Here is a 13210-nt window from a genome sequence, read left to right on the forward strand (position 1 = left end):
GCAGGCAGATTCTTTACCATCTGAGTCACCACATTTACCAGGGAAGAAACTAGGAAACTCAGAATGGTAGGTGTGTGTGTGTAGGGCTGATTCACTTTGCTGTACAGCAGAAACTAACATGACACTGTAAAGCAATTATATTCCAATAAAAATAATAATAAATAAAAAGAAGAGTAGGTTATTTGTCCAAACTGACATAGCCAGTAAGTAACTGGTTTAGGTTTAAACTCACCACTCCCAATACCAGAACCCAAGGTCTAATCACTGTGCCATGCTTCCTCCAGAGGACAATACTGGTTCCTCGTCATCGAGAATCAAGTACATTTTCAAGATGCTAATATGAAGTCAGATGCCAAGAAGGAAGAGAAGCAAAAACTCTGATAACATTCAAACTGAATAACCCTTCAATCGTTTTGACCTCACTTGGGCCTTTTCATGATGTACTCTTAACTCCTGGGGATTACTGGACCCACATTATTTGCAGCTGATTTCTCCAGTTCCCTTGGGCTCTCCTGCCTACCACGGGGGATCCTCAAGTCTAGACGAGCAGACTTTAAAGTTGTGTTCACATCCCTACACATTCCAACTGCCGTGCTACTCATGTACACGGCCACTTCAGAAATTCCTAGAACAGTCTGGTATGTTAAATGTCGTGATTTCCAGCTCTTAGAAACCCAGTGTATGTTATTCTAGCTTCAAGGAAGACTTCAAAAATGCAGTCACTCTGGCTTACATTTTCTCTGGAAACTCAGAGAACAGAGAACCAAAGAAAGCATCTTAAGGTCCATCTTTCTGTCCTCAGCTGTCTCTGCCTGTGACTGCTGAGACGCCATCCTACAGGCCACCACGTCAGGGCATGACAACAGGAAGAAGGGGAGCTGAGGGACATACATGTACCTTGCGCATGCAGCTGACCGCCTGATCTTTGACATCTGTAGCTAATGCTCTTCGACTTTCCAAGCATGGTTCACAAATAAGGAGGCCGAGGGGCACCACAAGAGAATTACTGGAAAGACAAGCACACAGGTGACTTTTAATATTAAAATACTTTATTAAAAGATATATTAAAATCACTGTAGGCTGCACTTCATTCATGTCTGCTTTTAAAAGCTTTCAACAACAGGTCTGCTGCTAGTCCTGGGGACAGGGCCCCACTGAGAACCCTCTTTTCCAGAAGAGGAATCTGTTCCCGGACTGCGGGGTGGCTCCTGAAATGCTCTATGACGTTCTCCTGAATGAGGTTCCACATCCAGACCTTCTGCTGCTTCTGTCGCTTGGCAGCCAGCTCCCCACTGACAAGCATCACCTCCTGGAATTCTTTCATTTTATCCCACATTTCAGTGATCCCCTCTCCACTTCGGGCAGAAATACGAATTACCTGTTGAAAAGGGAAGAACCAGAATTATTGTACTCACAATGACAGAAAACCCTTTCGTGGGGACGCTGGCATTTGCCAATTAATATTTACAGTCTATGGAAAGAGGTAAGTGACAAAAATGAGATCTTTTATCACTGTGTCAAAGTAAATACACTGAGAAATGTACTAAGATAACTTACTAAGATTACTAAGTGCAAAGCAGAAATCAGACACGGATTCTAGGTCAAGTTTTTAGCTCAGAGGTTTATTTTGACCAAGGATTGCTTGCACGGTCTTTTAAGGCCACAGAGGTAAACCATGGGAGGGTCACCGGGATGAGACGGGCAATGCTACACAGGTTTCCCTGAGGCCTGAGTGCCATACAATGAAACCGAGTTGAGAACACAGCACTGTTCCGTCAAACTGCCTGATTCAGCAGGTGCTATGAACTGAGCATCAGTGCCCACACAGACAAGGTGGCTCCAGACACAGCAAAAAAGACAACATGCTGGAAGCCAATGGCAAGAGACGTCACCATTGTTCTCATTATAGCGATGGTAGCTTCTTCTTTAATAACACGGTGTCCTTCTACAGATAATGTGTCCCCATCAATATCACTGCATCACTTACTACTGGATTTTTTTTTTCCTTATTAAAAATATCACCCAACAAACATAATGGGAAGGAGAGTTACCGTATCAAAAGACTTCTCTCTCTTACTCAAACTGTAATGTAGATAATCAAGTCATTAATTGCGCCATAATCTTAAGGGTGGATCTTTTCAGAATGGATTTGCCATCACTTCCAAACAGCTTGAGCCCAGCATTAAGCAATCTAATCTATCACCTCACATCCAGTTTTTGACATCTGGTGGTTGAGGGACTGTATTTAAAATCACTACAGGCTCTGGCTTTGTCATAATTTTTAAAACTGTGATCTCACATTCAAGCAAAGATGGACTGTATGTCTAGCTTGGGACTTACATCCCCTCTTCTGATGTGCACAGTCTACTCAGGGAGAAAAATGCAGAACGGAACGCAAGCTAACCTTTGGTCTCCAGACTCCTGAACGCCTGCGCAGTAATTTCAGTGCGCTCACATACTCTGCTTGTATCCTTCGAGCTGGCACGATCAAGTCTCCATCAGATTTGGTGATAGCCACCAGATCTGCCATCTCCACTATTCCTCTTTTGATGCCCTCGTGAGAAAAAGAGAGGAAAGTGACTTATCCCAAATATTTAATGCTAGAAAACAATGGGACACCAGTTCACACTGGGGTTTTGAAAGTCAAATTCTATGACTTTTTCTCTGCACCTTCTACTAGGAATCACAATTATTTGATGGAATTTACTCAAAAGCATTGAGTCTCAGGATTATGAAAGTCATTTGTAATATCTTTTTCAAACTTGGAGACTAACATGCTGGAATACATTCAGAATTAGAGTAAATGCATCATTCAGACACAATGTGATTGAGTGACAGGAGACAGTTCACACCGTCTCATGATGGATTCCACGTCTCCCAGAGCTCACCCTGCAGGAAGCAAAATCATCATCATTCAGGTGCTTCTAAAGAAAACACCCTGTCACTAACATATGCATTTCTAGAAACAAAGTCTTTGAAGTTTCCCTTAAATAGATGGAGTTTTTTTTTTTTCTATTTGCATCTGAGGAAAAAATAAGCTGATGGCTAAAAATGTCTCAATCTCTTGATTTAAATTACACTGCATGAAAACACTAGAAAAATCCTAAGGCCAAACCTTATGTGGAAAATGAATATTTTGCTATCTAAGATTAAAATTCCTTTTCAAGCATTTTAAAACATAACTTGCAATGATTAAATTCTACTAATGTTTCTAAACTGCAGCAACCAGAGTCTGATGTCACTAGTTTTTCAGAATTTTTCAACTGAAAGTGAGGTGTTGTATAATAAAGAGCTTAGTGGAGGACAGAGGAGCCTGGTGGGCTGCAGTCCACGGGATCACAAGAGTAGGACATGACTTAGCAACTGAACAGCAGCAGCAGCAACAGCTGGTCTTTGTCCGAGGCTCCTGGGAGGTAACCTCTAGGGCCTTGTCTCCCGAGTGACACGAGCAACTCCATTATTCAGTGAGTGCCTAGGATGGTGCCTGAGTTTATGCAAAGAGATCATTCGGAATGGGGGCTGACCGCACCAGAAAGTCAACCACATGATTGGGGGCAGGGGCTTTGAGCCACGTGAGCAGCCTGATAGCCTCTGGGGGGTGGGGTTTGCAGACTGAGTTTCATCACGTGGATGGCAATTTGGTCAATCACACCTCCATAATAAAACCCCAACAAAAACGACAGGCACTGAAGCTCAGGAGAACTCCCTGGCTGGTGATACACATGAGTGTGCCAAGAGGTAAATGTGTCCCGAGGACACTGAACCTTCGAGGCTGTGACCCTTCCAGACCTGTCTCTCTCTGTCTCTTCATTTGGCTAGTCTTGATTTGTCTCCTTTATAATAAAACTCTAACTGGTGACACAGCGCTTTCCTAAGATCTGTGAATCCTTCCAGTGAACTACTGAACCCGAGGGGCAGTGCAAACCCCCACTGTGCGGCCAGTCAGAGGCATGTGGGGCCTGGGCACCGCAGGCTTGCTGCTGGAGTCTGGAGTGGAGCTGCTCTTGTGAAGGGTGGGCCCACCCTGTGCACGCTGCGCTAACTCAGGGAGTCAGTTCCAGACTCGCCTGCAGGCCAGAGGAGGAACTGTGCTCTATACTGCACAGACCATACTAGTGGGGTCCCCGCTTAAAACCAAAGGGAGCTCCCCTGCGGAGTGTTTCAACCGACTATAGCACAAACAACCGTGGACAGTAGTCTCTTGGCTGGAGCTACTGCTCAATTGGCACACTCGCATGTTACAGGTAGAAAAGTCTAAGCTGTACGATTAGCTCAAGGTCGTAAGTTCTACAACTATAAGTCGGGAAAAAAAATATGGAGACTTTGCCCGCCTTAGGTATTTTAGCCAATGTGAATGGTATTTCTTCCCCTACACTAATATCAACTTAATTGACAAAAACCCACAACATTGGGAACTTGTACTTTCAGAGATGTATACTTTGTGTTTGGGGGGGGTGAAAAAGTCAAAATAATTACCTGTAATTCATCTCCTCCTGCCGGTGGCAGTAGTAAAATGAACATGTCAACCATGTCGGCGACAGCGAACTCCGACTGTCCCACACCTGAAATCGTAAGTCACGACTGTCTACTGAAACAGTCACAAAAATCTGACTTTCTCGACTACCCTGAGCATCACTTCCATTCCAGTTCATGAATCACTCAGCATCACACACTCAACCTGATCCCACTTTAAACACCCACCTCTGAACAATGCATTAAAAGCTGCTGCCTCACCTGAGGAGCAAAGCTGTCCTCCCCACCTTGCCCCCGCCCCCATTCCCACCGGCTCAGTCTCTGGGCAGGGAACGTGGAGACCTGCGCTTCCTCCTTGCTCGCAATGCTCCTTCTCAGCTTCCCTTCTGAGGGTGGAGAGCCAGAGCACTTGATTCTAAGCTTAGACCAGGCCTGTCGACATGGCAGCTTTCTTGCCTCCTCATCCTTCTACCAGCCCTGCAAACCCCACCATGGATCAGTGCTACTGTGTGCGTCTCTCCCAGAGAAATCCCTCGACAGTGTGGACAGGCACCACCAGAGGGTCATGGGTTCAACGCCAGCTCCTTCTTCCTCGCGGTCCAGGAAAAGCGATGCCCCTCAATGCCCTCATGCAGCTTCCTTCCTGTTTCCCAAATTGCAGTGCCCCTCAACCGGGCCACGTGCACTCACTGCTCTGAGTCTCAGTGGAAGGCCCTTTAGCCCCTCTGTTACTTAACTCTGCTGCTGCTGCTGCTGCTAAGTCGCTTCAGTCATGTCCGACTCTGTGCGACCCCATAGACGGCAGCCTACCAGGCTCCCCCATTCCTGGGATTCTCTAGGCAAGGATACTGGAGTGGGTTGCCAGTTCCTTCTCCAATGCATGAAAGTGAAAAGTCAAAGTGAAGTTGCTCAGTCATGTTTGACTCTTAGCGACCCCATGGACTGCAGCCTTCCAGGCTCCTCTGTCCATGGGATTTTCCAGGCAAGAGTACTGGAGTGGGGTGCCGTTGCCCACTCTCCCTTTAAAACTGAGTCCTTCTGTCACCTCATCCCCAAAGTCTTCCCCGATCCCCTAAATCTGAGTGAGGTTGTGTCACAAACGCTGATCACACAGTAACACAGCAGACTGTCTCTCCATAGGAATGCGAGGTTCTCAGTGTTTCCTTTTCAGTATATTCACTGGGTACAACTATGTCCCAGGGATATAAAGATAAAATAAAACATGATGTGCCCAAGTACGTTAGCTTTCTTAATGAAAACATATTGTAGACACAGGACTGCTTTAAGAAAATGGGGTGTTATGTTTTTTGTTTGGATGGCTGGGTGTTTTTTTTCGCCATGCCACAAGGCTTGTGGGATCTTAGTTCCCTGACCAGTGACTGAAACAGGGCCATGGACGTGAAGGTGCTGAGTCCTAACCACTGGACCACCATGGAATTCCCAAATTGGGTGTAAAGTGGCGTTTCCACAGGTCATCCTAACGCTGACAGTTCCCCTCTGGCACTGAAAACATACCACCTCGTGCCATCACTACCCAGACATACGGCTTATCCTTCGCCAGACTGGATGAATCACAAGCAGGAATCAAGACTGCCGGGAGAAATAGCAACAACTTCAGATATGCAGACGATGCCATTCTAGTGGCAGAAAGTGAAGACGAACTGAAGAGCCTCTTAATGAGGGTGAAAGCAGAAAGTGGAAAAAGTTGGCTTGAAACTCAACAATCAAAAAACTAAGACCATGGAATCCAGTCCCATCACTTCAGGTAAATAGGGGAAAAAGTGGAAGCAGTGACAGATTTTCTTTTTTCGGGCTCCAAAATCACTGCGGATGGTGACTGCAGCCATGAAATCAAAAGACGCTTGCTCCTTGAAAGAAGAGCTGTGACAAACTTAGACAAGTGTATCAAAAAGCAGAGACATCACTTTGCCGACAAAGGTCCGTATAGTCAAAGCTACAGTTTTTCCAGTAGTCATGTACGGATGCTGGGACTTGGACCATACAGAAGGCGGAGCGCCAAAGAATTGATGCTTTCAAATTGTGGGGCTTGAGAAGACTCTTGAAGAGTCCCTTGGACTACAAGGAGATCAAACCAATCAATCCTAAAGGACATCAACCCTGAATATTCACTGGAAGGACTGATGCTGAAGCTGAATCTCTAATACTTTAGCCACCTGGAGCCGACTCACTGGAAAAGACCCTGATGCTAGGAAAGACTGAAGGCGGCACAGGATGAGATGGTTAGATAGTACCACCAACTCAATGGACATGAGTTTGAGCAAAGTATGGGAGACAGTGGAAGACAGAGGAGTCTGGCATGCTACAGTCCATGGGCTGCAAAGAGCTGGACACAACTTAGTGACTGAACAATAACAACAAAGGATCATAGCCTACATACTCCTATCTCCTACAGAGTCTGAGATAGCTTATATTTAATTATCTCTTTAGTAAGTATCTGCTGAATGAACAAAATGAAATTAGTCATTACTCATCTCTATACAACGTCCATTATAATAGTACTTTATTGTTATGAAATAGAAAACACACTCACCCACAGTTTCAACAAGAATGACGTCATATCCACCTCCCTCGCACAGAAGAATAGCTTCATTTGTGGTCCTCGTCACACCTCCTAAAGTGCCTCTAGTAGGAGATGGCCTGATGTATGCATTCATATCTCTAGATAACTCAGTCATTCGGGTTTTATCACCTAAGAGTGATCCTGAAACACACAGTTACATTTTACAATCACAGAACACCTATAAGGGCCAATGATCAATCAGCCAGTTCTTAGGGGAAATGCTTTAGGATGTTTCTCCCAAAACCTCAAACTATATCTCATACTATTAAAACTTTTTTCCAACACAGTGTATTGTAATGATACCAAATTAATCTGTTTAACATTTCCAGCCCCTCAATGGCTCACTGACTAAGCGGTTCAAATATAGATTCTTCAGCCCTGCATTGGAGGCCCTGAGATTGCCACCTAATTGCTTGTCCAATTCAGCTTCTACTAATCCCCAAACCAATCTTCCATTTCAGCTGGGGTGGTTTCTTTACTGTCATCGGAACGTGTTTATCAGTATCTAGAGATACGTGTACTTGTCACACCTGGGGGGTTGGGTGCTCCTGGTATCTGGCAGGTAGAGACCAAGGATGCTGCCGAAATCCTTCAGTGTGCAGGACAACTGCCCACAACATGGAGGGCCATTTAAAGAGGAACTCGGCTTTATCCCGTGTTTGCTGCCTGTAGGATCGCGTCTCACATATTACCTAGTGCTTGCTCACGGTAGGCAATTAACACAATACCTATGGAACAGAACTGGTGCTGTTTCAGGGCTTACTGCAGTTATTTTGGCAAACATCAGTACCTGCAAATTCTAGAAGACTGAGAGCTCTAGAACTAGTGAGATTACCTTGTATCTTCTTTTAGTTAGTACATAGTAGCATTTCCCAAGTTTGATCCCTGGGTCAGGACCATCCCCTGGAGAAGCTAATTGCAAGGGACTCTAGTATCCTTGCCTGGAAAATTGCATGGACAGAGGAGCCTGGTGGGCTACTGTCCATGGGGTCGCCAAGAGTCGGACACAACTGAACAACCAAGCACATAATAACATTTGAAGGGGGTGGGTGCTGTGCTAACCTGAATTTTAATTTCAGCTTCAGAGCTGACTTTTCCAAGGCTGATGCTAAACACTGAGGCGTTCCTTAAACAGATGATCTTTTCCCTGATGAGTCCAATTTCAAATTCTCATAGGTTCTAATTCTACAGCATATACCTATGACAGAGCTCAACTACCGTATTTACTGTACACATAATGTTGTTCTAAAGTAATTTTCTGGGTGAAATCATCTCTGTGTAAGTCAACAATCTGCCAAAGCTATACTTTAAATTATTATCCTATAGATTCCCTACACACCAAACTAAACATTTATGAAATTACTGTCCCATATAGCTGTCCGTCAGTAAATCCAAAACTGTTGACTGCAAGCCCTTAGGGAGGTCTCCAAACTTCCACTGCAGGGGGCCTGTGAATCCAAAACACAATGAGGGTTGACAATAGGCTTCTCAAACTTCAGTGGAATGCTATTTTCAAATGTTTATGTACTGTTGCAATGATAAGGTAAGACTGGAGCATCCTGTTTATCCTTATGTTGTTTTTTCTTTCAAAGTCTATGTATTTTCACCTGAAAAAGGGATCATTTTTGGTTTGAGAAAAGTCAAAAACCACATGGCTATGCAGCTTTAATTAGACTACCTTTTTTAAAAAAAGACACTTATTTTAAAATTTTTATTTATTTACTTTTTTGGCCGCACTATGCCGCATTTGAGATCTTAGCTCCCCAACCAGGGATTGAACCTGTGCCCCTGGAAATGAAAGGGCAGAGTCTTCACCACTGGACCACCAGAGAAGTCCCAATCAGATTATCTTATGCCACCATTTCTGCTACTTCCATCTCAAGCTACTGTTTCCTTTTGCTATTCCAAGTATGATAGAGTATTTATGAAGGTGAGGAGAAAAGCCTTTGCACCTATATGGAAATAAAGACCACTGTAAATAAATTCTTTATACCTTATTAGTACTTTACACCTGCTAGTACTTACCTTTAACAAAGTTCTTAGACTATAAAAAAAAGATAATGCACTGACATGGATTTAATCTTGAACTTTGCAAGTATAAATTTTATTTTATGGTTAACCTTTTCATTATAGTGAATCAAAAACTGTGAATGTTATCAGCTAAATTTCTCAATGGGTGGTAATAGGAATTGCTATCCACCTCTCTGTTGATCTAAAGCCCCTAAAATATGATGATGATATCTTTACTTTTTAGCATTAAACCCACAGGATATAAAACCACCCTTCCACAAAGCAAGCTGAATTTCTCCCTTCACAACACGTATTACCCTGTAATGGACTGCGTGCACCTATTTCCCTCAGAAGATATAAAGTTCCACAAGGCCAAGAGGACTGTGTCTTATTTACCATTAAACAACACAGCATGTTCTTTGCACAGGGTCTCGCTGTATGTGCTAAAATACTTGTTAAATGAGTAACTGCCATGTGAGATGCTTAAATCATAAAGAGAAGAGAAGAAAAAGCTTTCCTGAGTATTTATATAGCATGCTTTATGTTTCCCTTAAATGATCCTTTTGGGAACTAAGTTTATCCATTTTATCTCTGATGAGCTGCAAATTAAGCTCTGAGTGACTGCATGACCCCAAATCAGTAAGTAACTGCACAGCACCGTGTGCAGCGTCCTGGGCTACGTGCCGCAGGGAACCGCAGTATATCACACGGTCCTTCTAGGAGCTTTCTGTTTAACTGAACAAGTAGGAGAAACAGGTGACAGGTGAGATAGAGCATGAAGATTTTTTTCTTTAAGCTTAAGTTACAACAATATGAGGAAATGAGTGAGTGAGACGTCATTTTCTGTGTCTCATAGGGGTTGATGCAGGCAGGAAAGCCAACAGGAGGGAAAGGGGCTGAGCCCCAGGTGTGACAGACAAAGCACTGACATTTGCTTTTGATTATCTTCAACTTCTGGCACTTGTTCTCCTAGTTCTCTAAGTACTCAGCTTACTCCTGGGTGACCTGGAAGCGAACCTCCTCTGGAAAATCCAATGACCCAAACCATCTCCCTCAGTCTCCACCTTGCTCCCTGAACTCTCTACCTTCACTGAAACCAAACTCAAATCTGGTTCAATTTGCCCCTAAGCTGTAACAGAGAGCTGGCCCCAGGAGCCCCTGCTCTGCAATTTACAAAGAAACCAGTGATACTCACCTCCACTAGTACAAGAAGAAGGGTCCACAGCCAGCACAGATAATTTGTGTCCTCTCTCAGTGAGCATTTTTCCAAAATATTCTATAAAGGTTGACTTTCCAGCACCAGGAGGCCCAGACAATCCTACGGTGGAGAGTTTGTAATTTAATTAAATAAATGAAATCAGCACAATAAGTTTTATTAGACTAAAATCTTAGGCTTCCTTCTATTTCTCCTAATTTATTAAAACCACCATTAACTCAGCTTAACATTTCCTAAAGCAGTAAATGAAAATCTACCTATTTATCTACTCCCTGAGTAACAGGGATACACAGAGGAAACGATTCTGAGTTCCATACGTTCACCAGATTCACTTGTAAATATTACTAAATGTGATTTTCTTTTTTACTATAATGCAGATCTTTGGGGGCCGATTTTGTTTCCTATGTTTTTACTGTGCTCAATTTCTACAATATCTGCCCACCTCTCACCACGATCAGGAATTATTCCACCCACCCCAATGCCATGTTCACATTTGAAAAACAACTCTTCACTCTAGAAATTCCCAGTAACTGAGAAACTAACTTTCTATTTATGAAAGATAATTTTTCATCTCACCCATAACTCAAAGAAATAATATAAACTGAATCCTGGGGAAAAAATTATATTAAGACAGACAGAAATTCCCCTATTTTGAGGGTCCATAGAGCATGGAAGGTGAAAACACAAACTCTGCAGTCAGTTGGCCAGTTCTGCTTCTAGCCCTGCCTCTCATGAGATGCGTAATCTTGGGCAAGTCATTTAATCATTTTGTATGCTAAAAAGCATACTCTGCCATAAAATGGATGTAAGAGCACCTTTAGGTTATTGTGAGGATGAGATGAGTTAATTTTGCAATATGTTTAGAACAGCACATGATGTCGAGAGAAATATATAACTATGTTCAATAAAAACTACAAAACATAAGGACTTAATTGTAACTACACTCAAAAGTATGTATGGCACACGGTATGCTTGGCACCATACTACAATTTTCAGGGCAGGTCTCTGTCTTAATGGGTGCTGAATAAACATTTGTTGCTTTAGTTTATGCTGGTGATAAAACAACTGCAACAAACACCCAGGTTTATCTGGCCTTGTAAGATCAAGATGGAAGAACCAGAAGAGTGCTGTAAATTTCCATGAAATTAAAAGACACTTGTTCCTTGGAAGAAAAGCTATAACAAGCCTAGACAGCGTATTAAAAAGCAGAGACATTACTTTGCCAACAAAGGTCCAGATAGGACAACTGATGCTTTCAAACTGTAGTGCTGGAGAAGACTCTTGAGAGTCCCTCGGACAGCAAGGAGATCAAACCAGTCAATCCTAAGGGAAATCAACCCTGAATACTCATTGGAAGGACTGATACTGAAGCTGAGGTTCCAATACTCTGGCCACCTGATGCAGAGCCAACTCATTGGAAAAGACCCTGATACTGGGAAAGGTTGAGGGCAAGAGGAGAAAGGGGTGACAGAGGATGAGATAGTTGGATGGCATCACCGATCCAATGGACATGAATTTGAGCAGACTCCAGGAGATAGTGAAGGATGGAGAAGCCTGGTGTGCTACAGTCCATGGGGTTGCAAAGAGTCAGACACGACTGAGCAACTGAACAACAATTATGTGTGAGTTGCTCATTAACTCTAAGTATTTCTGGACATTTTCTCTTCAAAGATTCTCTACAGCCAGTAAGTAAACACTTGCTCATAACTGAAACTTCTCTATGGGAGTTTGCTGTTTTATCTGTCTACAATACATAATGATTATTAACGTCCAGTGCAGTACCTTCAAAAAGAGACACCTCTCCGTGAGGGCAGAAGAATAAGATGTAGGACAAATACGGATTAGTACAAATAGCAGTTGGTGAGCTCTTTTTGAAATTATCTTTATTCAGGCCTCATTACCCACAAAATCTAGGAGGTTTTAGGCTCTATACTGCAAATAAACTGAGATATAATGTAATGCCAATCCATTTTTAAGTGTATTTACTCACGCCTCAAAAATGTTCTGCACTTTGTCCACCACTTCTAGTTGTTTTAGTGGGCGGGTAGGTTGGAATCACTTAGTCTGCCATCATGAAAAGCACGCATCCTACCCAAAACTGATCTGCTTAATTCCTTCTGGTCAAACACATCTACATTGTTCTAGAATCCACAATTTTGAAAATATAACAAGTTTATTTGCAATTAACAGAAACAGGTCAACTGTTCACGAAATCAAGTGAACATTTTAGATAGTATATGAACATGGGGTCACCTTTAAAATACATTTGCGTATTGAGATGACCATGCTTAGAGCCAAGCCATTTTCGGAACTCTAATAAAAAAGTACCTGACAGAAGTGAAACTGGCCTGGAGAAAGACTAATGAAACACCTAAGAAGCAAAATTTTGAAATGTGATAAGGACAATTATGGCTGATATAACCCCAACCACAAGGAATTCACTTTAGACTGTTAAGCAGAACTTCTGCTGAGAGAAGGGAGGAAGCCAGTGGACACTTCTTCCTACACCTGTTTCTACTCTGGAAGCCACAGCAAAGAAAGTGTTAGTCACTTAGTCGAGTCCAACTCTTGAGACCCCACGGACCATAGCCCGCCAGGCTCCTCTGTCCATGGATTTCTCCAGGCAAGAATACTGGAGTGGGTTCCCATTCCCTTCTCCAGGGAATCTTCCCAACCCAGGGATCAAACCTGGGTCTCCTGCATTGGAGGCAGATGCTTTACCATCTGAGCCACTAGGGAAATCCACAGCAAGGTCTCTGCCAAAATAGAAATCTCATATTATTCTCTTAAAATACAGAGCCTTGGTTCAAATGGTCATGGCATTTCCCCTCCACACCAATATAACAAGACTAATGTTTGCAAAGAAAAGGCCTCTACAATTCATTCCAAACTTCTGCAAGAAAAAAAAATCCCCTTTAAATCATAAGCTA

General features: G+C 43.0%; 1 protein-coding gene and 1 non-coding gene across 3 annotated transcripts in view; both read right to left on the reverse strand.

The window, feature by feature from the left end:
• Nucleotides 1-1027: 1027 nt before the first annotated feature.
• Nucleotides 1028-13210, reverse strand: part of MMAA (metabolism of cobalamin associated A) — a 28879-nt gene continuing 16696 nt past the window's right edge. For both annotated transcript variants that reach the window (XM_055550068.1, XM_055550067.1), the window contains exons 3-7: nucleotides 10260-10382; nucleotides 7025-7195; nucleotides 4477-4562; nucleotides 2405-2554; nucleotides 1028-1378 (exon numbers count right to left, since the gene is read on the reverse strand). In XM_055550068.1, the coding sequence (XP_055406043.1) occupies nucleotides 1088-1378; nucleotides 2405-2554; nucleotides 4477-4562; nucleotides 7025-7195; nucleotides 10260-10382 (821 nt within the window). In that variant the 3' untranslated portion in view covers nucleotides 1028-1087. The remainder of the gene's footprint in view (nucleotides 1379-2404; nucleotides 2555-4476; nucleotides 4563-7024; nucleotides 7196-10259; nucleotides 10383-13210) is intronic.
• TRNAW-CCA (transfer RNA tryptophan (anticodon CCA)) lies at nucleotides 12948-13019 on the reverse strand. Its single transcript has one exon. It is a non-coding gene; the product is annotated as a tRNA-Trp (tRNA).

The sequence above is a fragment of the Bubalus kerabau genome, chromosome 16, assembly GCF_029407905.1.
Source record: "Bubalus kerabau isolate K-KA32 ecotype Philippines breed swamp buffalo chromosome 16, PCC_UOA_SB_1v2, whole genome shotgun sequence".
Taxonomy (NCBI): Eukaryota; Metazoa; Chordata; class Mammalia; order Artiodactyla; family Bovidae; genus Bubalus; species Bubalus kerabau.